Consider the following 27,903-nt stretch of genomic DNA (forward strand, 5'->3'; position numbering starts at 1 on the left):
GTTTACGTTGTTGGGGAGAACAGTCGAACATTTTTTGAAAGCAGTTTAAAAACTAAAGCCGTAGAGTTAGTGAGTGTTTTTATTAGTGCAAGTTTAACAAAAATAAAAAAAGCCTAAAAAAGAAAATATATGGCTAATAAATAATAAAAAAGCATAAAACGAAAGAAAATTAGAAAAATATAAAAATTTTTCAAGGAATAAAGCGTTTTTAAAAAAATATACTGTTTTGCCGAGAAATATTTACAGTGGATTAACAAAACCCAACCAAACCTTTCAAGGCTAAATTCCAGTTTTAACAAAAAAAAAACTTCACTTCAACAAAAAAAAACAACAAAATGAAACAAACTGCAGCAACTGAGGTGAGTTGCAATTTATTTTTGGAATTTGCACAAAAAAAAATCTTTAAAAAATTAAAACAAGGAATTGTCAGGGAATTTTTGTTACAACGATATCAATAAAGTTTTGTTGTAATTTATGTTATGTTTCAATTAAAAAGAAATTAATTATTAGTATTGCTTTCATTTGTTATTTCCTAATGTTTCAATTTTCTTGTTTCTTTAAAAATCATTCGTTTTTGAAACACTTGTTGCGTTCTTGCTCTTTTTCTTATTTTTGATGTTTTTGTAGTTTCCGTTAGATGGTTCTGCACCTGTTGTTGTTATTTTATTTTTGTTATTACTTTTTTTAAAGTACTGCCGTTGTAATTAAACACGTACATTCAAACATGTAGTCGACTGCACTCTTTTTTTTACAAAATTGACATATGGCGGTGGAGTGGTGTATTTGTTGTTTTTTTATTTTTTGTTTTATTAGGAGCAGAGTTGTTGTTTTGTTATCAAGAAAACCTTGAAATTGTTTTTAACAAACAGATAACTATAGGAAAAAACTGAACGTAACTTTTAAAACCGTGCATCACACTTTATTTTGTTAATGAAAAATTGCTACATTTTTTTTTGTTTAAAGGTCTGCTGTTAAATGTAATTTAAGTTTTTGGTTATTGTATATCCCCCATTTCCGGTAACATAAGGAATTTCCTCTGAACTTTTTAATTTTAGGGTTTTTTTTGCCACAATCTAATACATGGTATAACTTTGTTTATTGACCCTTTACTATTTTTTTTGTATTAACACACCACCACTATCAACTCTAGTGCCCTGTTCCCGGCTTCACCTCTCTTTGGCTTATAACAAATGTTGTTTCTGCTGTTGTTTGCCCTGTTTATATGTAGGTATGTAGTGTGTATAGTATATGATTATGTACCACCACCACACTAGGTTTTTAACCAGCAGAGATCCGACAACAACTGTTGTGGCCCGTTCCAATGACTAATTTTTAAATATTTGCTCTTATTCTATTCATATTTTATTATTTGGTCTCTACATTACAAAAACTATGTATTATCATGTTTATCTTTAAAAGCTGGTCTTAAAGGTAAAAGCGATTAAGTCCAATAAAATAAACCTAAAATAAGCGATTAATATCTTTATAAATGCGGTTGTGAGTTGTAAGTAAAATCTGGTAACGAATGTCTCAATAATTATGAAGGGTCTATAGGTTTAGACTTTAGAGTCTAGACCATAAAATCGTCTACAAATTCATCTATAATCTCGACTGTAGTTTTATCTTAAACTCTTTTATAGTCCCTATAACGTCTAATGTCTCGTGTATAAACTTCTCTATAGTTTTATCTCTAAACTAAACTCGTCTACTCGTTTAATGTCTCAGCATCTAGATTATAAACTCGTCTACATTTTCTTATTCTAGTCTAGTGTTTAATAAAAAGGGCATTGGACAATCTTTTCGTTTAACGTAATACCCAAAAAATTTTGGGTGTGATTTGGGTGTAAATGTTTACATTTTCATATTCATAATTTTTTTTAACTAATGTTGACTTGCGATTGCCTCAGAGTACTAGTTCTGAATACAAATTTATTAGAACGTTAATGTTAAAGAAAAACTAACAAACAAACCCTCGTATATAGTTTGATATTTTTGATAAAAATATAAGTTTTATTTGACAAATTTAGAGGAAAGGGGGTTTGCAATTATGCTACCAAAATTTTAAGCTAAATATTCATGGGAGTAAATTACTCAGGCCAATTATGAAAAATTATTTATATTTTTAATTCGAAAAAGTGTAAAAAAATACAATTGAGTCTGTATTAATATCTATATGAAATCTAATATTTTTAGAAGTTTTTTTTTAGAAAAAAAATCTATTGACCAAAAACGTACTTGTACCTTTCTTTATTACCAATATTAAATTACCCTTTTTATACCTTTTACAACTTCTTTTTTAACATTGCTACTACTTTCCAACATTCTGTAGTTAAACACATTTAACTTTTAACTACAAAAGGTACAATTACATTTTATTATTAAAATTTTAACTTAAAATACTGTATAGTATTTCCTTAGTGTTGAGAGCAGCAGACATATCCAGATCCAATTGTTTATATTGTTTAAATATACTACAGGTGTTGTTACACATTTCGTAGTTTTTTTTTAATATTTTTTCTCTGTTGTCTTCTTTTTTTTGTTTTGTTAACAAACAAACGACAATATAGGTTGAGCTCATATTTAAATCATTATAGAACATAAAGTACTTAAATAAATACAAACACGTATACACAATATGGTTTCACAGTGAAGAGTTAATGGAAAAAGGTTAAAACGTTATTGTGGCACGAGCTTTAGACGTTGAATTTTAGTTTAATGTTTAAAATAAAAAATAAAGAAAAAAAAATTGTTAATAAAAAACTTATACATATATGAGTTCAAGAGAAAAATACCTGCTAATTAAAAAAGGTACTTAAATCATAAGATAACTCTGGTAATATTCTAATTTAAATAATAAGTTATAGGGTATAAATTTTTAGAATTTTTTTTACCAACAACTTCTAACTCTAGAGAAGTGTAAGTAAAAAATTTTTAGTCATTAGAGTTTTTTATAGTTTGTTTTTTTTGTTCATTCACTCTTCTAAAGAACATTTTAGTAACAAAAGAAATCAAAATAATTATATGATTTAAACCAAAAAAAATTTCACTTTATAACATGTATTGTGTTCCACTATAAAAAATAATGAGCCAACAACAACTAACAACAACAATGAATGACAATCAAAATAAAGCAAAAATAAGTCAAGATATATAAACAAGTCTTTCTTTTCTTCTATTTATTCTTTTTCTAAACCAAATTGTTAAACATTTCAATATTGAAAGCTGACAAAGAAGATTAATTTTCTAGATAAATTTTTTTAATGAGAAAAATCAACAAATTTATTGATATAAAGTAAAAGTTATAATAAAATTCAGTTTTTAACCAGGTTTTTTTTTTCGTATTTTTATTTTCAAATTATAACTGTTACAACCGTTAGTTTTAAGTTATTTAAATAAATAACTAATATTTTATATTGATTTCATATTTAATAACAATTCCATTATAACTTTTTCCTCTTAATTTTATTATATCACCAGTTGAAGATGTTTGGTATTATTAACAATTTTTTTCGGTAGCATTTTTAATAAATCAAAATTTTAATAATGCGTTAACTTCCGGTTTCGTGTAAATTTTATGATTTTTCATTTATTTTTTCATCTTCTTTTGATGAATTTTTGCTTTGTCGTAGTTAACTGCTTTTTTCACTTTTCTTTACAACAGGTTGGTCGTCTATAGTATATAGTATAGTTTTTTATAGTTTATTATGTCTATTATTTTGGGGTGTTTTTTTTTTTTGGTGTAAAAAATTCTACAGACACTGGAAAGTGTTAATTCTTTATGATATATAAACTTATAGGGCAACATTTTAAAAGTGTATTTCTTTTTGCCTTTTTTATACAAATGCTTTTTAAAATTTAAAACTTTTTTAATATTTAATTAAATGTTTTAGTAGAAAATTCCACATAAAGTGGAAACAAATCTCACACTTTGTCTAAAAAAAAATTAAGGCAAAATTTAAAAAATTTTTGCCTTAATTGTGCATTTTTTGCCTTTTTGTTAAAATTTACAAAAAGTGCAAAAAAAATGTCGCACTTTGTGTAGATACAATTTTTTATGGTTTTCCATTAACGTTTTAATTCCTTGCCATCTCTGTTAACATTCATATTTTTATAACCACTTTAGAGTACAAATATTAATAAAAAATTGTGTTTTCTTTTTGAAAAAAAGAGTTAAAAACATAAAAAAAGAAAAAGTTTTCTTACTTTTTGTTGTGGTAGATTTTAAGTAATTTGGTTTGGTCATTCAAAAAACACATAATCTGTTTAATTCCCCCCAAAAAAAACTAAACAAATTAAAGAATAAATAAAGAAAAAGAAATTTAAGAGACCCACAAACTAAAAGAAAGAAAATATTTTTATTTTAATGGACATTACTTAACCATGACCCATAAAATTTAGTAGTAGCTGCTTATGTATGGGAAGTTCTTACGGAGAATTAATTATAATATAAATTTTAAAAGTAAGATGAACAAAAAAATATTCATTTGAAGACACTAAGAGTTAAAGAATTTAAAGATAAAAGTAATTAATTAGAGTAATCCAATCAATGTTATGAGTTTTGTGGTCAATAATTTTTTGCTTACTTTATGTTTGTTTTAACTAAAAACTGTAAAAATATTTAATACAAACTTGTTTGAAAGGAAAAGGAAATTGTTATACGATAAATAATATGATTTTTTTTGAAATTTGCTTTTAAAAGACATTTTTTTTAAGAAGACTTTATTATTATTAGGATTTGATTTTTATGATGAACACATCTTTATGAAAATTTTTAATACAACTGGTTTAACTAGTGGTTTCCAGTGAGGTTTAAAAATTTAAATTCTTCAGAGAACATGAACATGCAAACAGCTGATTAAAAGATAGATCGATATTTTCTTAAACATATGATCTCTTTTTAGGCATATTTTATGCTTTGATTGATCTGAAAGGCCCTCAGTAACGTCTTCAAGCAAATCTTCTCTATTCGTTTAAACTTCATTTTTCGATTGTTCTTGCGATATTCGTCTAATAACTCATCAGTTTCGTTCTGGGGACTTAAAACGACACTGAATTTGCCTTTTGATCAGCTGTTAAAACTTAAGGGATGAAAGTCACCGTTTCTTCGATCACACTGGCAGAAAAAGTTGCTTAGATTTTGTACAAACTGTATATAATGAACAAATCTTCTACAACAACAATTAAACATTTGACCTCTTTTTAGGCATATTTTAAACTTTGATCTGGCTTAATATGCCACACATAAATCAACACTATAGGGTGTTTAAAAGACCCTCAGTTACGTCTTTTAACAAATCTTCTTTATTTGTTTAAACTTCATTTTTCGATTGTAAAGCTCTTGAAAGACTGATGCTGTCCGTTGAAAAAATATCATCTTCTTTAAGTTAGATGTTTGTATTAAATTTCTCCGGATTTTTGTTCATGACTTTGTAAATGTTTGTTTTTTTGCTGAAAAATAACACAAAAAATACTATTTTCCATAAGACAACGAACAACTAGTTGTAAATGAGGGGGCAAGTTAGTAAGTAAGCGCACATGTCTTTCAAGAGCCGCCTGTTCAAACAAACAAAAGTGTGAGTGTATAGTTTCTTCTACAATTGTCTAGTTTGGCTAGTGCCACTTAAAGAACCGGTTCAAGAAAAAATCGCCAAGCAGTTTATATATAGTATAATATTAAAAAAATATCCAATGGTTTAAACATACAAACATACATACATACATACATATAAAATAATCAGTAGCCAAAGACAAGCAACAGCCAACAGCATTTTGTTTTAAGCCGGCAGTTATTATGTAGTCATACTTATAAAATGATATTTATGCAAAAATCCATTAAATGCAGTTTATAAATTTCCCTTTCAATTTCAAGGAGCAACAAATTTTACTTTTTAATAAAATTACAAACAAGATTTTTATGCCACAAAAAAAACTTTAAATACTTTATTAAGTTTTTTTTGGACAGGAAATCTTCTACTTTAACAATTATATGCAAATTAAATATTTTGCTTTAAATCAACGCCTATTTTAATAATTTTAGCTAAAACTACAAGCATTTTGAAATTAACGGTTTTATTTGTTAATTAAAAACTAAAGACTTAAGCATTTTGATGGATTTTTTTTTGAATGAATGAACACAAGAGTGTGAAGAAGAAACAGACTCTCATTCCCATAAAACTGTATAAAATAAACGTTTAGAAATATTTATTATTAAGGTCATTTGCATAATAGATTTATGAAAAAACCAAAAAAAAAAAACTAAATTTATAATGCATTATTATATTGTAAGTATGAATGAGGTTTCTTTATAATATTTAACTGTTTAACGGTTTATAAAATGTTTACAAATAATAATAAAACATATTTGGAGCAGCTGGTGTTTTGACCAATAACAAATGAAATTCTTAAACTTAAAGAAAAGACTAATATTTTTGTTTAATATTTTATAGTTAAACATGTAAATGTTAAAATGTTTACAAAAGAAAATTTTAATAATAATAAAGTATGTATAAATTAACTATAAACAGCTGATAATTTTTAGAGCACAACCATTTTGATTGATCTACATTCAGGTATTTAAATCGAAATTGTGTATCTATCCATAGTTAACAGATACAATATCATTATTATTATTATCACTTTTTTTGTTTTTCTTGCTTTTCGTTTAAATTTATGCATAAAAGATTTTTATCTTCATTTATTAGAGAGCGAAAAAATCTTGTATGTGCTTTTATAAAATGTAACCATAATTTTTTTATTGTTTTGTTGTAGTTTTTTTTTTTAGAAAGTATAAACAATTTTTTGTTAACTACTTTTTTCCATATGATTAAAGTATGTATGTAGTTTCAAGTTATAAACCAAAAACAAAAAACTTTACTTGACTTTTTATTCAATGTTAATTTTTTCAATGAACTCTTAAGGTTTTTGTTGTTGAGCTTCTCTAGAAAACAAAAACTCAAGTTCAAGTACGGTTTAAATTTTGTGAAATAAAACAAAAACATAGAAAATAATTAACAAATAGTGTAATATTTATACTCATGTGAACTAACTGAATGTCTATAGATCAGATTATAGACTAGTCCATTGATGATTATAGACTAGCCAACAGATGAGAGTAGATTATAGACTAGTCTACACATCAAGCTATAGATAGATTTTTAGATCAAACTATAGATTATATATAAGGGCATATATTAGTGTATAGATCAAACTAAATACTAGTACATATATCAACGGGTATATAGATCAGAATTAAAACAAATCTGTAAATCGGACTTGTATATAAATCAAATCATAGTCAATAGATCAGTTAAGTCTATTCACCAAACTGTAAATCGGTTTATAGACCAGTCTATATACCAGTTCATAGATCAGCCTATAGCTTATATATACAGCTCTAAAAAACATTCTATTGATTAGACTGTAGTCTACAAATCACATTTAATACTAATGTTGACTTGTCAGTAGATCAGACTATTAACTGATTTCGGGATTGGGATGAGACTAGATCAAATGCTAGTAGACTAGTTTGCAGATCGAACTATAGATCTGACTATAGCTTAAAGATCTAACTAAATGCTAGTATATAGATCTAAAGACTGAACACCCTAGCTAGTTACATTTAAACCTACTTTAATGTCATTTTATTGCTCTACTTTGCTACAGATTATTTTTATTGATATTATTTAATTATTTATCTTTTAATTTTATAGTCATTAGTTAATTTTAGTTATAAAAATTAGTTTCACAAATACGCTGTATTAAATATTTGATAACTAACGGAACTTCTTTTAACAGTTTAAAATTAAACTTAAAATTAGATAAACAATAAAACTGTTTTTATAGCTTTAAAAAATACATATAAAATGACATTGAAAAAATATTTAATTTAAAATTTAAATAATTTTAAATAAATTAGAAACCTTTTTAATTTGAACCTAAATAATTAAATTTATTTTTAAATATTTTAATATAACACCATTTAGGTGTTAAAAAAATAAGTAGCTTAATTAAAATTTTTTATTTAACATATTTGCATGTTTCCCTCCACAGGTCATTGCCTTGTTAAGTTTCTCATTAAAACTAAACTTTTCTCTTAACTTATGAAAAAAAAAAATAAATTAAATTTATAATAATAAACCAATTATTTTGTTAAAATGTTTTCGTAATCATCTTAAGGCTTTGAAAAATTGTAAAATTTTTTGGTGTTAACAATGATGACAACACACTTTTGCTTTCATTTTTGGTTATTACAACTAAAAAAATTGTATTTTTTTTATTTTTTTATAAAATACCACAAGATTTCGTTAACAATAACGAAGAAAAAAAACAATAAATAATAAATAAATTTTGACTTATTGTCAAATTTCAATCATGTGTCATCTATGTAACTAATCAAGCAACAATACAAGACTCTAACTAACGGTAGTCAAAGCTCTCACCTTTTTTTCTTTACTTTTTCTCCTTAAAATAATAAAAATTAATGAAATGACAACAACAATAACAAAAGAAAGATGATGATAATTTTTCAAACAACAAAGTTGTAATAAAAAGAGCCCACACATGCAACTCTTACTTACGGATTTAATACAGATGACATTTACAAGATTTTACACAAAGTGATCAGAGAAAAAATGTAGTATGATGAGTTAGTGACTGAGAAGAGTTGTTGTGGTGGAGTTGGTATTGGAAAAATGCAGTTATTATGATGAAGTTTGTTTACATTTTTTCTTGTTTTAGAGGAAAAAAAAAATAGTTGTAATAATAGGTATTGTTTGCTAATTTTTTTCTCTTTGTCCATGAATAAACTAAATTATAACATTTTTCTTTTCTTTAGTTGAAATATTGATCATAATTTTTTTTTGAAATTTCACTTTCTTTTTCTTTTGAGTTTTTTTCTAATAAATATTATAATGATTTAAAATAAATTACTTTTATTATATTTATAAAATAAAAATATTTTTTTTTTAAATATTACAATATTGTTATGATATAAGTTTTTGTTAGTTTTAAATTTATAATTAGTGGTTGTTTTTATAATTATTATTAATTTCTCTATAGACTACTGTTAAGAATTCGCTAACACCTGAGGATATTTTTGTTTTGCTAAAAAGAATCATTAACTTGTTATGGCTTTTTTAAAGAATAGTTCAGTGAACTATGGTTATTATTTAATATTATGTAATTATATACTTAGTATAAAACCTATTTTTGTATAATTAATTATAAATATAAACAGTTAAACTAGGAATATTATATTAAAAGTAATTCACATAAGAACTTTACACTAATAGTAATCTCTAAAGCTTCTCTTACACGAGCACACAATTAATATGATATGTCAAAATTTTCTTTAGAAGAGAACGGATGCGATCACTTATTGACAGCAAATACGAGTGGAAAATTCGACAGTCATAATTTTTGAAATTATTTAAAAACAAACAAGCCGCATTAAATCATGTCGCATATTTTTAAGAAAACCCAAAGTAGAATAGAAAAACAGCTGTTTTCAACTTAATTTGTTATTGTTTTAAACCAATCTTGTAAACTAGCAAAACGCAAAGAGCTCTCAAATAAGCTGCCTTGTACTCTTTCTTATGCTCACACATGTATACTAAAGTATCTTCTTTTCGCTGGTGTAAACATATATAAATTATAAATCATACGAATTTTACTCTCTTTTTTGTCATGCTGAAGGAATTTTATTTTACTTTTTACATTAGATTTTACATACATAAAGTATGATCGTGTGAAGGGCCCTTTATATATATACATAACATCCCATAAATATTTCATGTAGTGTGAACAAACTTTATTCTTAATATGATCGATGTTATTAAATATTAGTATGAATGTCAAGGAAATTGTGTTAATTTTAAAATAGTTAAAAACAAAAACTTTCAAATTAATTAATTTCCCATATTAGTCATTCTCTTTTTAAATAAATAATTTTTTTTATATTAAATTTTGTATTTTATTGTCATCGCATATATTTATTTTAGCATTTAAGAACATTTTATATTATATTTCTTTTATAAACTTGAAAGTTAAATATATATTTATATAAATTACTAACAATATCTTATCACCAACAATAAATTTAGATAACAAGGCTAACACATTATTGTTGACTTTGTTTTCGTATTTGTATTTTTAACGTCAGCAGAAAAAAAGGGAAACAAGTGTGGGGATTTTATTATTTGACTCAAAGACCCACATATTTTTACCAACTAAAATTGCAAAATCCAAAAAAAAGTTTGATATCTATAAAAAATATATACACAATTCTTAAAAATATAAACATAAATTAGAAACAATATGCGTAATCGCTAAATGTATACACTTACAGAAATTTATTGAATTAAGTTAATTGGACTTTATGTCAAGTTAACAAACCTTTTTTAATAACTCTATATAACTGGCAACACTTTTTATCAATTGATTAGCTATATGTAGGTGATTTTTATTTCTATAAAGTGATTTCTCAAAAATTTTGTTATCTAATGGCAACATACTCATCAACCTGTTAATTAATAAATAATTTACGCCATTTAAGTTTCAATTGTTTAAATGAAATTCTGTGTAAATTGTGAATGTTTATTTTTTTTGTTTTTTAGATAACAAAAACATGATTTAAAAAAAAAACACAACACAAATGAGGCAATAATTATGTTATAATTAAAGGAATTGTTAAAAATTTGATTTCATTTTCGAAAAGAAAAATTTTTAATTTCTTAACAATAGTTACAAATTGTCTTAAATCCCTCTAGATTATAAATCATTTGGAAAAAAATCGGATTAACGCCACAATTAGTTTCCCAAGTTTATAAAAATAATAATTTCAATCATACAAAACAGCTGTCAAACTAAACTATTATATTTATCATTATACATATTGATGCTTTCATTTGTAAAGCAATTTAAACAAAAGATTATCATGTCCATTGTCTAGTTTTGTTTAAAATAAAAAAAAATTGCATAAAAACAAAATCATAAATAGAAAAATGTTGTAAAAATCATGAACAAATGATGAATGAATGCTCGGCCACAAAACAGCATTTAATACCTTTAAAACAACGATTGCATCATGTTTCAATATCATGAATGGAAAAGTGTGTTAAAGAAAAAGGTGGCATGTCTAATGCGGCCATCATCATCAACACTGTAAAAGTTTTAACTGTAGCGTCATTAGTGAATAGTTTAGAGTTTTTTTTTTCTATTTTTGTTTTTATTTATAACAGTTGCCGTTAAGTTTAAAATTAGTATCATTAACAATATTTTTTTACAGTATTTGTTATACCTATACTGGAACGTTATAAAATATTTAAAAGATATTATAGTTTGCAGCAGAAGTTTGAATGTTAACTTCACACTCATTACTTTTAGCATTACTGTGAAGTAATGATGTAACATTTTCTTAGAGAAAGCTAAACATATTTCTCTTAAACGACCATCTACTATTCAATTAGAGTTTTATTAGTAACTTAAATTTACTTTAAAGACTTGCAAGTAGTTTAACTAGTGACGGATTGATAACTTAAAACTTTTTTAATTTTTGTGATTTTCTTAAACATTTCTTATACTAGCTTATGTTCCCTAATTCGGCTTTGGTCGAAATGGTCAATAATAAATGTTCATGTCTTAAAAGTTTATTTTATCACTTTTTTTAGTGCGATTTAATAAATATGTATTTGTTAAATATTTTCCTAAAATAAAAATCCCCTAAACAATATTTATTTTTAGAAAGAAATTTATTGCGGATATTATTTTTGTATTTCTTATACAACTGACTTTTTTGCTTTAATTCAATTATCACTTTTTTGTTTTTTTTTTCCGAAAAGAAATAATTAACACTTTTTACAAACTCTTCTTTGTTTATGTGTGTTTATAGACATGCTTGTATATAATAAATCTTTTCCTCAATTAAATTTCATAAGCATAAATGCACTGAGAGAAATAATTGGGAAAAATGGAATGGTGCACAAAGAAGTTATTGTTATCAGATCTAGTCTTCAAAATTAAATACTTTGGTCAATACGACAGTCTATAGTCTAGTCTAGTTTATAATCTAGGCTATGGTCTAATCTATAGTTTAGTCTATAGTCTAGTCTATAGTCTAGTCTATAGTCTAGTCTATAGTCTAGTCTATAGTCTAGTCTATAGTCTAGTCTATAGTCTAGTCTATAGTCTAGTCTATAGTCTAGTCTATAGTCTAGTCTATAGTCTAGTCTATAGTCTAGTCTATAGTCTAGTCTATAGTCTAGTCTATAGTCTAGTCTATAGTCTAGTCTATAGTCTAGTCTATAGTCTAGTCTATAGTCTAGTCTATAGTCTAGTCTATAGTCTAGTCTATAGTCTAGTCTATAGTCTAGTCTATAGTCTAGTCTATAGTCTAGTCTATAGTCTAGTCTATAGTCTAGTCTATAGTCTAGTCTATAGTCTAGTCTATAGTCTAGTCTATAGTCTAGTCTATAGTCTAGTCTATAGTCGAGTCTATAGTCTAGTCTATAGTCTAGTCTATAATCTAGTCTATAGACTAGTCTATAGTCTAGTCTATAGTCTAGTCTATAATCCAGTCTATAGTATAGTCTATAGTCTAATCTGTAGTCTAGGCTATAGTCTAGTCTATAGTCTAAGTAAGTAAGATTCAATATGAAAACTATGGTACGGGATTTGGAAATATCTCCTTAAATAGAAAGATTTTAGAGCAGTAATTTTTTCCAGTGTATTTTTTTGAATTGGTTCATAGTTGCAAATGTGTAACAAATATATTTAGTCATGTTAATTATTTTTAATAAAATGTTTCCTTTAATTAATGCTCTACTCTATGTAATAAAAACAAAATTTCAAATTTGTTAAGCTCTTTACTATAAAAAAAGTAGAAACAACTATTATAAAATTAATTAATGCGTTCACACTATCAAAACAAATCTCAGACATAAGTCTATGCTAAAATGTGTCAACATTAAAATGAAGTCAATGAAAAATTTCAATTAATTTGCATAAAAATTACAAGTGTAGGGAAATAGTAATAGAAATTCTAAATTTAACTAAAAAGCTCAAGTAAGACTAATATCATTTTAAAAATTTTAATTGCTTGTTTCAAGTATTTATTTGTTTGTATGTAAATGAGATTAAACCAGCAAGTTTTCAAGAACATAATTAAGCACTTTATATTGATTTTAAAACTCGGTTTAAGTGCAAATTTGGCTTGCAATTCCTAACTTTTATTTACAATTATTATTGTAATTTTAAAACAAAAACCTACAAATATTAACACTGCCAGTCAGTCATTCAGCTGTCATTTGCAAATCGAGGACATTTGCTGCTGCCTTACAGTTAAAATTGAACTTGAATAAATAAAAATATTTACACTTATTTAAAAAAATGAAATAAGTATATTTCCACCTGTTGATTAATTCTTGTTTTTTTTTAATATTTGCGCAACTAAAACAAAACAATATTTTTCAATTTCAAAGTCGTATCTAAATGTTTATTTTTTTCTTAACAAAAATTCATTAAAAACTGTTTATATATGTTAGTAAGTTTGTCGAAATTTGTTTATACATTTCTTTAGCTTTTTTAACATTTTGTTAATTATTATTTTTTTCCTTAAACATTCCCCCTTTAGACTGCTTATATGGGTTTTTTGTTTCAACCATATTCCAAGAATTGTTGTTATCTTTATGGGTGCTATTTGTTGTGTGTATAATAAAATATTTGAAAATTTTTACATATTTTTCTCCTAAATAAAAACAGTAGATAGCTAGTATTTTCTTAATAACAATCTTGGAAATGTTCTTAATAAATAATTAAAATCTAACAAAAAGAAATGTAATAGACAAGTGTTAATAAAATATATAAATAAAACTTTGCATTAAATAACTAGAAAGGGTAATCACAGTTTTAAGAAAATTAAAAAAAATTAAATTTAAACTTTTTTAATATAACAATAAATAATAACGGTTTAATAAGAAGCGTTTTTTTTGCTTACAACTTAAACTGTGATTAGCCTAAATGTTTACTTTGAATAGCATCCATAGACAATGTAACCAAACCAGCATTAGTTTTGTTTGTTGTTGTATTTTATAGTAATGTTGTTATTTCCTTAAGTTACTTGTTTAAACCATGGTTAGACCCTGGCTAATAATGACAATCAACAAGAGATGACAATAATCACCATGATGATGATCATTATCATCATCGTAATGAAGCTGCTTTTCATACTTTTCTTTAGAATAAAATGCAGTAATAGTATTAGTATTCTTAAATCGAGTTACAAAAGAAATGTCATCTGGTGGAAAAAGAAATATTCTAGTTGCGTGTTACATGTACATATTTGTAATTGAATCTAAACAATTCCTAGTACAAAAAGCCAGCTCTGTAAACAAGTAAGCAAGCTCGAGTTAAGTACAAAAGAAGCAGCATTTGTAGTTCAATGACCTTAAAGATTTAGAAAAGTTAGAAAAAACAATAGTTTAGCGGGTGAGAATTAAATTCTGTTTAAAAAGAAACAAAAAGTTAAGTTTTAAATTCCCACATTTATCTTCTAAGTATAATAACAACAAAAGCTTAATTTAAATTAATTTTTTTATAATAAATTTAAACAAACGTTTTGTCATACCTGAAGATCATCTTTAAGATACGAAGATACATGCAATCAGAAAGTTGTTTTTCTCTATATCTTTAGCTATTTGTTTAAGAATGTTGAAATTGCTTTACAAAACTTTTTTTGCTTAAAATACGGAAGTTTAAACTGAGTATTGCAGATAATCTATTCGGTGTTAATATTGAGTTGTATTGTTTTATCGTGTTGCAACAATACTTTAAGAAAGTAAATGGCAGCAGCAAAGACAGTTGTTACATGTTAAATTTTCAACATTTACAAAAGTACGTTTTTTGTTATTGCTGCGGTAACATTGATAGTTTAAAAGGTGGGTGAATGACAGCATGAAAATGAATGTGTATAGAGTAAAATTTGGTGTAAAATTAGTTGAGCTAAAAGATAGAAAAAAAAGAAAATAAACCAATCAATTTAGTGGAAAACAAGTTAATTTTAAGTGAAAATTGTTTGTGACAGTTAGGAAATTTAAAAGAATGCAAACTTTTGTTAAAAAAAACTTTTGTTTTAATAAAGAAAACAAACATTTGTATGCGTTTCACCCATCAACCTTCATAACCGGAACAATTTTTTTCAACTTCTTTGAAATCCTATTTATGTTAAATTAATATCATAGTCACATACACACGCTGTAGCAAATGCAACATAATTACTTTTCATGCAACAATTAGTTATCAATAAAATAATCAGGAAGCATTTCTCACTAAATAACTAAATCAATTCCTCTATATCAATTCGTTGTTGTTGGCATCTTGTTCATGCCACAATTATAAAAACATTTTCAAACGATTAAAACAAATTTAAACGACAAAAATGAATCATGAATCATTTTTTTTTGATTTGATTTGTGTGTGTGTATTGTTGGTGAATTATAAATGTCTATATTAGTTTTTGTTTGTTTCGTTTAGATAAGATAATGTTTTTTTTTTATTGAATTTAATTTGAATGCAAAAAAATGCCAAAGTTTTCCATTCCAAATTTTCTTTAATAAACATTAGATTTTCTTGAAGTAAATTTTGTTTATTTAATATTTATTTAATATACCTTAAACTTACGTTATATATTTGTTCTTTTAGTTAAAAAGTAATAATTTACTAAAGGCCAAACCCATCTATCATTTGTAGTGATGGTGTTAATAATTCCACAATCTAGCCTTTTCTTTCTATATTATATTCTTAAGTCTTGCCAATTGTGTATTCTACAAACCAATCTATAGTCTAGTCTATAGTCTAGTCTATAGTCTAGTCTATAGTCTATTCTATATTCTAGTTTATAGTCTGGTCTATAGTCTAGTCTATAGTCTAGTCTATAGTATAGTCTATAGTCTAGTCTATAGTATAGTTTATAGTCTAGTTTATAGTGTAGTCTACAGTTTAGTCGATATTCTATAGTCTACTTCCTTTCTTATTATGAGTGAGTATGACTTTAAAATTACAATTTCCCATGTCTGATAGATTAAAAGAGCTTTTAATAGCTTGTTGAAGTATTGAGAGAAAGATAAACAATATTTCTTATCAATGTTTAGATAAAAAATTATAAAATTACTTTCGACAGTAATTAATAAGCAGTGGTCGGCAATCGAGAAGCATTGCTCGTTATAATATACATACATATATATGATAATGTGAAAAGCCGATTAGTATATAAGTTCTGATTGCTCCTTATAGCGGTCACTTATTTGCAGTTGTTAGGGTAGGGGGTGGTCATAAAAAAGTACCAACTTATTATGTTGTTGTTGCAATAAAAATAGTACCATATTTACCCTCCCAGGTCTAAATTAAAGATAATCATCGCCACTTTATCACCTCAACGTTAAATAGTTTATTTGTTTTTTTTTACGTTTTCATTCTTGAGGTTTTAAGTGGTTTTAGTGGTCATTTATTTCATGAGACATTTTTTGTTTTGTTTTCAAACGCGATTAAAATGACGGTTGTTGGCAAAAAAAATCACTAATTAAAAAAAAATATTTCATTCAACTTAATGGGAAAATCATTAAGACAACAGATAGATACAAAATACCCACACACACACATCGCAATAAAAAAAGCTTTTAGATACTTAAATAAATTTGTAATATATTTAATAAATTAAAACATTTCGGATTCGTGTTCTGTTGATTCATAATGATGAGTGATTGGTCAGTGATTTGCGAAAGAAAATTATGTGAAATATTTTTTGCTTGCTTGCAAATTATGTTTGTTTTTTACACACATTTACATGAACTAATGCTGGGCCTCTGGGTAAATATAAAAACAAAATTAATAAATTAGTTAAAATGTTTATTTAATTGTTTAACAGGAAATTTATGTTAAATGCTTTTAGTGATAATTTTATCCAATGTAATATTTCAGCAATAATTTTCGAATTTTTGGAAGTGTTTGAGAAAATTTTTGAATTTATATAATATTGCTTTCTTAATGAAATGAACCTTGTTAATGAAATGAACTTTGAATCTTGATACAAATTTAAGCTTATCGCCATATGTTTATGGCGATTACCTTTTTTATCGATAACTAAAATGCAATAATGCAAACCTATTTAGCAACTAAAACAATATTGAATATTTCAAAAAAAGCAAACTTGCCTCATTTTGGGTTATATTCGTGACTTACTGTGTTACCAATTAATTTCAATAAATTTGTTCTATAAAAAAAGCGGAAATCCCAGATTTGTTTACTCTAAACTCTTACATTTCAACTAGATCATAAATCCATTTTTTCCCAAACACCTGATATGATGAAGAAAAAACAAATTCATTTCATTTTGTTGCTGTAGTTTTTGTTGCTGTTATGTTAACCTCAAGTTGTAAATTAAAATACGTGATGTTTGATTGCAAAGAAAAAAATCTCACTACAATTTTTATGATTTCTTTTTTTTTTTTCTTAGCAAAATAATTATTTACTAATATTTCACGTTTTAAGTTTAAAACAATGCAACATCAAACTGAATTAGACTAAAAAGAAATCCAAAATACAAAAGCAATAATAAAATATTATTACAGTGAACCAAAAAAATCATTTAGAACACAATGATGATGAGGAAGAAGCGTGAGGTTTGATTAGTTAGTAGGTAGGTAGGTAGAATAATACGTACGAGTAACAGATACAAGATATGAGCAAATGATTTGCATATGGATACCGAAAAACAATAACAACAAAAAAAGAAAAGAAACTACTAACAAAAAAAGAAAAAAAACTACTCTGTACATACATGGGTATGTTGATGTGTCTAAGTATAAAAAAGTAAAGCGTGATGGTAATTGTTTTCGTGTTTTATGAACAGAACAGCTTAAACAAATTGCTTAAGAATATGTAAGAAGCTGAAAAAAAATACAACTAAATTTATTTATTGAACGCTATGAGGCAATACTTAGTGGTATTTATTGAGATCAAAATTCACCCTACATAACATAAAAAGTTGTTTGGAAGAGTTGAACTTTTACTTAAAATTATTTCAGGGTCTTTCGCAAATGGATTACAAATTTACCTTTTCTGTTTAATACCTTCAAGACTTTTCGATTTGTTCATATTGATTTACATTTGAATGCCTGATTACAAATCGATCACTATTTTAAAATTGTGTCAAATTTAGTTTATGTTTTAAAGGTCAAACATTTGAATAATCAATTAATTTGCGATTACATTTATACTGTTTACTGTAAACACCGAATTTTTAATATCATTTGAACTGTTTAAATATTTTACAAGTGCAGTACCACTTTACATGAAGGTTTGTGTACAAATTAGATTATTAGACTATACTACAGACTAGACTATAGGCTAGACTATAGGCTAGACTATAGGCTAGACTATAGACTGGACTATAGACTATAGACTAGACTATAGACTAGACTATAGACTAGACTATAGACTAGACTATAGATTAGACTACAGACTAGACTATAGACTAAACTATAAACTAGACTATAGACTAGACTATAGACTAGACTATAGACTAGACTATAGACTAGACTATAGACTAGACTATAGACTAGACTATAGACTAGACTATAGACTAGACTATAGACTAGACTATAGACTAGACTATAGACTAGACTATAGACTAGACTATAGACTAGACTATAGACTAGACTATAGACAGACTATAGACTAGACTATAGACTAGACTATAGACTAGACTATAGACTAGACTATAGACTAGACTATAGACTAGACTATAGACTAGACTATAGACTGGACTATAGACTAGACTATAGACTAGACTATAGACTAGACTATAGACTAGACTATAGACTAGACTATAGACTAGATTATAGACTAGACTATAGACTAGACTATAGACTAGACTATAGACTAGACTATAGACTAGACTATAGACTAGACTATAGACTAGACTATAGACTAGACTATAGACTAGACTATAGACTAGACTATAGACTAGACTATAGACTAGACTATAGACTAGACTATAGACTAGACTATAGACTAGACTATAGACTAGACTATAGACTAGACTATAGACTAGACTATAAGACTAGACTATAGACTAGACTATAGACTAGACTATAGACTAGACTATAGACTAGACTATAGACTAGACTATAGACTAGACTATAGACTAGACTATAGACTAGACTATAGACTAGACTATAGACTAGACTATAGACTAGACTATAGACTAGACTATAGACTAGACTATAGACTAGACTATAGACTAGACTATAGACTAGACTATAGACTAGACTATAGACTAGACTATAGACTAGACTATAGACTAGACTATAGACTAGACTATAGACTAGACTATAGACTAGACTATAGACTAGACTATAGACTAGACTATAGACTAGACTATAGACTAGACTATAGACTAGACTATAGACTAGACTATAGACTAGACTATAGACTAGACTATAGACTAGACTATAGACTAGACTATAGACTAGACTATAGACTAGACTATAGACTAGACTATAGAATAGACTACAGACTAGACTATAGACTAGACTATAGACTAGACTATAGACTAGACTATAGACTAGACTATAGACTAGACTATAGACTAGACTATAGACTAGACTATAGACTAGACTATAGACTAGACTATAGACTAGACTATAGACTAGACTATAGACTAGACTATAGATTCGATTATTGTCTAGTCTGTAGTCTTGTATATTCTATTCTTTATTAATCTGGTATTTGCCAATTTTTTCTTTAAATTCCTGGAAAATTCTTAAAAGTTCTATAAATTTAAATTTTACGTATAATAAAAAAGTAGGGTATCCCTTTTAAAACTTCACACAATAAGAAATTAAGCAAAAGAAAAAAATACAAAACATGATTTGCTAAAATTTCCTCTTCTGCCTGCTTTTTCTGTATGATGAGAAATACAAAAAAAAACTAAAGATTTCTTTTAATTTTCGGGTCAGTGAAGACAATAAGAGCACAAAATATACAAAAAACATAAACTTATAAATAAAAATACAACATTTACACAAAACAATGATCTACAAATGAAATCATTAACAGAAACTTTTTAACACATTAAATAAAATTTGTATTTCAACTTTTGAAAGTTTAAAAAAAAAAAAACAAAACAAATTGAAACACCTGAATAAATCTTTAAATTCCAACTAGAAATTTATGAAAAATTCTTGCAATTTTTCCAACTTATTAACTTTTACCTGGTTAAAGTTGTTAAACATATTTATGCATAATGAGATGATCGGCAATGAGGTAAACGCCTCAATTAAACTGTTTTGATTGGTTTAATGGAAAATAAGTAGTTTTATATATGTTTCTGGGTTAATTTCTTTTTTATATGGAAATATATATATATATATATATATATATATTAAATATATATATAAATATATATATATAATATATATATAAATATATATATATATATATATATATATATATATATATAATATATATATATATATATATATATTATATATATATATATATTATATAATATATATATATATATTAATATAATATATATATAATATATTCATTTCAATAAATGTTTTACACTGATTTCCTAGATATGAATATTTATATATATAAAAAATGACATAATGAAATTACTGTAATAATATCAAATTAACATTATAATAAGTTAAACTAAATAAAAACACCTATACACCAATATATTACACATGTATAGATTAACACGGTTTCATAGATACATATATACTAAGATATGCTGCACTGCGACAGAGAATGCGTTTAAACCACAGTAACCTCAGTTTTATTTCTATAGAGATCATTCAAATTGTTTTTTTGTTTTCATTATGTTTATGTTTATTTATTTGTTGTTACTTTTATTTACTACAACTAAACAAAAAAAACCTTTAAAATGTATATTACGTGTTGGAAATGTTTAATTAAGCTCAACTCAACTAACTCAACATGGGTGTTGTGTGTTTAACAATATAAAATACATAAATTTTTGCTAACAATTTCATAATTTGTTTATAAAAGTTTTGTATTTTTTTTAAATAAAAATTCACACACTCTTAATGAAGAAGGGTTTTTTATTTGATTGTGTGAAAAATGCGTTTGTTAAACTATTCTGTTAATGCAAAAATTGCTTAAACTAATTTATTTTAAACAAAAAACATTTAAACATCAAATAAAACAAAAAAACTTAAGTTTAGCTAATAAATCTTTTTATGATTTTTAAAAAGATTTTAAAGTTTTAGTTTAAACTAAAAGTTAAGCCTTAGAGTACATCTCATATAATAAATGTCTAAATAAATGATGGCCTCATAAATTTGTTTGTAAGTTTTCATTCCTTTTAGCTCTGCATATTAACTCATTCCAATGTTATTAATAATTGCCAGCTAGCCAGCTGTGCTGCAATCTATACGCCCACCCAGGTCTGCTTGCTTTTGGTTGATTTTGTTTAAACAGCAAAAAGGGATTTTTTTAAATATTTTGTGGGTTTCACCACTTATCACGTGCTTAAAAACCAGTTCTCAAAACCAGGAAACCAACTTAAATTCTTAGATTTAAAATAATGTACAAGAGACCAGAGACCGTAGTGTTGCTGCAAACCCACTTTAATAAGCCCAAGATTGACATATTTTTTTGCTGGTGTAAAACAACAAAATGATCACTAGAGTGGTGGTAACATATAAAAAAAACCCGCATTATTTTCTTGCTTTCAAGCAAGAAAAAGTACAGAAAAAGAAACAAAAAAATGGAACATTTTATGGGCAGGCAAAATCAACATATAACAGACTTTACATAGTATTACAGTAGAGTTCAGTTAATAGGGACATATCAAATTTTAAATTTCTACAGCAGTGATTGCAATTTAAGGACAGCTACAGAACTTTGCTAAAAAACGTCTCTTTAATAAAAACTGAGAATGATCATATTCCCATGCTTCACATCATCTGTTTTTTATAGCACTGCTGATATCAATATTATGATCGATTCAGTTGTCTATAATGAACATGAAAGCGAAAGAGAATTCATCTTTTTTTTACTAGAAATCATTGGAAACACAATATTGAGCAAAAATGTTTATATCTTTGTTAAAAACTAAAAAGTTCTTGTTGCATGATTCTAAATTTTCGAAGCTGTTGATATTTAATACTGAAATTATCAATTCTACAATCACTTTCATAAGCTATAAATTGTGCTTTTTTAAAGGACAACAAATTTTAACTTAGTTTAAAAAAGGATACAATTTTTTTTTACTTTTTTCCTTTAAATATTCTTTTTTTGACTTAAAGAGTGCTACATTTTCTTACTCTTCTGTAAATGTTGTATTGCGCAATGTATCTAAGAAGTTTAAGACCAAAATTTTATAGCAACTTGATATTATAACTAAAGCACCTCAAGCTATTTTGTTGTTGTTGTTTTTGCACAAAGGTTTTAGGTTTTAACTACACATACTCCACACAAACTAAAAGATTATAAAAAGTATAAAGTAACCAAACTTCTTTGGTTCTTTGAGATAGCGCTAGAGTATCAGCTTCCTTAAACCAAAGATTGTACTTTTTTTTAGTCCGTTGTTTTCTATAGTTTATGCGTGACCTTTCTTAAGTTTTTCTATATTTTTTTTAGTAAGTTTTTTTATGTTGTACATTGTAAAAATTTTTATTTTGTTGAATTTCTTTTTTCTCTTTTTTAATACCATCTGTGGTAAATGAACTCTGTCTATGTTTTGTGTTGTTGTTTTTGTAGTTTAATAATGATGATGATGGTAATGATCATCATTATTATCAATTTTATGATGCTGTTGTTTTAGTGGCCCGCACTCAGCAGATTGTAAGGGGTTCATGTAGCACTTTTTAATGGTATTTTTTATCATTGGATTATTTTAAATTCAAATGAGTGTAAAAATATGAATCTGGTAGTAAATAACTGTAGAGCCAATTTCTAATCTAAAAGAAGTGAGGTTGTAATTGGGGAAGCATCATTGTGGAGTCAATAGTTAGTGGTTTGGGACCTTGAAAAATGCAATTAAAAAGGCCGCATTCCGTGTTTCAAAAACTGTTTGTATGTGTTAGAATTTTACTTTTAGTCTTTTTTTATTAATCATACGTCACCGACTCCTCAAACTGCAGGGTCAAACTTTTAGCTTTTTCTTTCATTGTTGTGGTTATGTTGTTGTGAGAAAAGTTTTTTCTTATTGTGTTATTTGCATACTTGATAGAAAGAAAACAGCAATGTTGAAATGCAACAAAATGCTGTAAAAGACAAGTTAAAGATAGATAGATGCTAGGAGAAAGAAAAAAAATTAAAAACAAAAACAGTTTTGGAAAATTTGTGGTGTAAATGAGTTAGAAAGGAAATCACGAATTTTACCATAGTGATACTAATGACATTTTAACAGTTAATTCTTTGACCTCTAACCATTAACCAACCAGTAGGAACGAACAACTATAGTTGTTGAAAAAAAATCAATAAGAAAGAATTGAAAAAAAATTAAATGCAATAATTTGTTAAATAATTTTGTAAATATTTAAATGCAATACAGTTTAATGACTTTTTCATTAAAAAGGAAAATTAAAAAAAGAAAAGAAAAATTTAAAATAATAATGTAAATTAAATGTTTTTAAATCTGCTTAAGCATTACACAATTTAAGTGTTTAAAAAGTCAATATTAGTCATCTTTGCATCAATTTGTCTCGAAATGTTTCATGTTTTAATATTATGCAACTGAAATAGTAGTTTTGTTAAAACTAATTAACAGAAATCCTTTTAAAGATTTCTAGTTTCTGTAATCGTTTTACCCAACCCTCTCTCACTTAATTAATTAAAAACATAAATAACTTACTTATTTTAAACAAAATTAAACAATTTACCAAACAAACGACCTTGCTTTTCTACAACAAAACACATTGAACAAATGTTTGCCACAATTTTGAAATTCCCATGTTTGCCCAGCTCTAATGACTAATAATTCAATATTTAGCCATTTTATAATGTCTCAACATACAACATTTTCGTATCAGTTAAAATTCACTTATTGCTTTTATGCATCAACAAACAAATAAACATATAGTTTGCAACTACTGCGTCATCGATTGCATGCCAAAAAAAATTGTTTAAAAATGACTAAATACAACAGAAATTGTTGAAGTAAAAATAATACTTAAGCAAAAAATTCCCGCCTGCCAAAAGCCGGTATGGCTGTGAAACTTCCATAGTTTAAAGTTTTTTGAAATGGTATTGCAACCACAATTTGAATGTGAATGTCATGTGGAAACAAGTTGCAATAATGCTAAAGCCATGAATAAAGCTGATTGCCTGCTATTGCAGCATGTGTTTGATTTTTTAAGCCTGACTAGAGTTTTGTTTCCAAAAAAAAACTTTTTTAAAACATTTTTGGCAAATGTAAATGTTTATGAAACTTAAAAACAATAGACTTTTACTTTTATCTTAACTAAATTAGCTAACATTATACATAATTATAAATTATTGTACAAAACAACAAAAACACACATAAATTATAACTTAAAAGCCATTAAATTATGACCTAAAAGCAGTAAAACCTTTAAAGTGCTTAATTAAAAAAAATATATGTATATAAATACATACTTTTAGCCTACTAATTTATTATATCTTGTTTAATTTTTGTCTCTCAAGGTATCAAATATCTTATAATATTTTTTACTTTCTTTTGTTTTGCAGAAAATTGATCCCTTAATGCGTATTCAGGAGGAAATTAAAGAGGTCGAAAGGCGTGAGCAGGAATATCGCCAGCTGATCTCTACAGTAACGAACATTACCGTTAACGAATGCGGTGAAACAACGAATGACAAAGACCTTTTAAATGGTCACGATGAAAATCATAACGACAGTTTGCAATCATTGAGTCCTGTACCACCACATGGCCATCATGATGATACAAACTCTAGCATGCCCTCGTTGGCTTTAAGTGTACATAGTACCAAAGATGAGGATAATCATTCTGATGATTCGGGTATATCGGCTTCGTCCAGTCCGGTAAATGGTGTCTCGGCAAATATAAAGAAAATTAATGATGCTAATAAGCCAGTGACCACACCCTCTACTCCTTTAGCTGTGAGAGAACCACGTTATATTGGTCCTAATTGTTATAATCTAACACCTGAACCTCCTCAGCAGAAATTAATGACTCGTACAGTATCGACACCTTTATTAAGTGCCATTAAGGCACCACGTCAATTTACCTTGAGTCCGGCCCACAAGGGTGTCATGCAACGTTTTATAGCTTCACGCGGTAAATTACAAATGAATAACAATAATAATGCCACACAAAATAAAATATTTCTGAATGGTAAAAATGCGGCTGCTGTTTTGGGTATCAACACTCCCGGTACACCGCCCAACACACCCATGACACCCATGTCTGCTGCTATAGGAGGTATGACACCTGACTTTAATGCCCGCAGTCCCGTAATACCCACCGTTACTTTATCGGCTCCCGTTATCGAACGCGATTCTGAGGGTAGACCCATACGTCCCGGTTATGTGCCAGTGGAATTGAAAATTCAACGTGAATTGCAGGATTTAAAGAGTCGCGAAAGTGAATTGAAAAAAATACGCAAAATAAGACAATCAACACCAGATCTTTTGGATTCCATCGATAACGAGTGAGTACAAGTTTAAAGTTTTCTTTTATTATATTAAAAATAATATTGCCATCATAATTTTGAAATTAATCATACATTTGTATAGATTGCTTACTTTGGAATATAGTAAATAAGTGGTGACATAAAAACCTTAGTAAAATAGATTTTATTTTTCCCAGCCCTTGAAGAAAAATTTTTATATAATCTTTATACTTAATATCTTAAATCTTAGAAAAAGTTTAAATTATTACACATTATAGAAATTTGCTTACTTTGGCATGAAGAAAGGAAGTGATGAAATAATGCAGGGAATTTGTTTGTAGAATATTATAAAGAAATATCATATTATAAAGAAATCCATTTAACATATTTAATTGCATTTATAAGAGTTTGCATACATTGAAATTTAGGATTTTAAAATATATTTTAAAGTTTTTCTTTAAAAGAAATTATGATTTTAAAAATCATAAACACGGAAACTTCTTAACTACACCGATTCGGTAATCGATGTATATTTAAAGAACTAAACCACAGTGGTGTATAGTTCTTAAGTAAAAATTTTTAAAGTGAGTTAGTGAAACAGTTTTAGTGAAAAACAAAAGAAAATATTTAATACTGAAAAACAAAAAACAAGCAAAATAATAAAAAAGTAGCAGAAATCAAGATTAAAGAATAGCAAGAATCCAATATGAAAAAAAGCAAGTACAGAGGTCTTTGAAATCGAATTAGCAGTAAAATATGAAATAAAGCAGCAGAACTATATACTGAAGAAAATTTTGACGAACCCATAAATATTAGAAGATAACGACTCGTTGAAAGTATGTAGCTGAAATTAATATTAAAGAAACTATCAAGAAACAAAAATCCACAAGAGAAGCAGTAATCAATATTGAAGAAAATAGCAAGAAAGCACAATTAATAGAAAATTATTAGCAAAGTAGCAGAAATTAAGATCCAAGAGAATAGCAAGAATCCATGTACATATATATTAGAAGAAATATAAGACTTAAGTAAGATGCTGGTGTTGGTATTTTAAATTGTAATAAATTAAGAAATATTTTATTAAAATGACCTATAACACTACTTGCAGAAACGTTGAAACTGAGGATGAAGATTCTGATGTAGAACACTGTTATGGTCCTGGAAAATTAAGAGCTGCTAAATCAATTGGTGACATGTGTGATGCACAAAACAACAACAGTTCTAGAAGGTAATTATATAAAAAACAATTTTAAAACATTTAATAGAAAAAAAACTCAAAATAATAACAAATATATAAATTTACAATTAAAGCGTCTCTCCCATGCCTGACTTTGACAAGCAACAATCACGTTCGGCTGCTGCTGGCAGTGGTGGTGGCATGAGACCGGCCGTCTCTTTGGCTCAATTATGTGATCTGACTCCAGAAGAAGCTCCTTCATCACGCGGTTTAATAGCACAATGGGAAAACTTAATACAACAGAATGCATAAAACATAAAAAAATCGTTAAAACTATTTTAGCAAAGACAAACACCTTCATTTCGCCTAACTAAAAGATCGGGCATCTTTTAGCGTAAATGTTTTAAGGAGTTTAGTATTATATTATGTTTTTGGCCAAGTTGCTGCTAATTATAATGACAATGACATTCCCCTATTATTTTCATATAACTTTATTATACTTAATTAAGTCATAAATTTATAAAAGATTTACATATTTATCTATATGTCAGCTTGCAGTAATGCATGACATTTTACTTACATATTTAATTTTCTTGCCTTTTGTTTGTTTTTCTTTTTTTTATATTTTCCTTTTATAATTTTTTGTTTTCCTAAAAAACTCGCTCTATTTTGTTAAATTTTTTGCATTATTTATGTTCTCGCTTTAGTTTGTAAAAGAAGAAAATTTATATAAATTAATTATTTAATATTATGAGAAAAAAATCTATATGCTATTTATCAACGAAATTTACAATATTAAAAAAATGTGAAAAAAACTTAAAATAAGTACGAGCATTAACATAATAAACGAAACGAAAGAAATGCTTAAAAAAATATATGAATAAATGATTCTATTGTATATAATTTCATTGCTTATATATCAATAATAATTATAAAATAAATTTACAATAAAGAAAACTGTTAAAAAAGTAGTTTGTTTTTTTAATTTTGTAAATGCACTAAAAATATAAATTTACTTCTATTATATAAAAATTTATATTTAAACTGTATTAAATCAAAATTAATCATAGTATTGTCTAG

At 26.3% G+C, this 27,903-nt stretch overlaps 1 protein-coding gene across 1 annotated transcript; it reads left to right on the plus strand.

Annotated features, from left to right (window-relative positions):
* On the plus strand, window positions 1-27,780 carry LOC111684180. The gene is made up of 4 exons (XM_023446303.2): window positions 1-359; window positions 24,742-25,685; window positions 26,755-26,874; window positions 26,958-27,780. The coding sequence occupies exons 1-4, from the start codon at window positions 336-338 to the stop codon at window positions 27,133-27,135; spliced, it is 1,266 nt and encodes a 421-aa protein (XP_023302071.2). The 5' UTR covers window positions 1-335; the 3' UTR covers window positions 27,136-27,780.
* Window positions 27,781-27,903: the final 123 nt, after the last annotated feature.

This window comes from Lucilia cuprina, chromosome 3 (genome assembly GCF_022045245.1).
Source record: "Lucilia cuprina isolate Lc7/37 chromosome 3, ASM2204524v1, whole genome shotgun sequence".
NCBI lineage: Eukaryota > Metazoa > Arthropoda > Insecta > Diptera > Calliphoridae > Lucilia > Lucilia cuprina.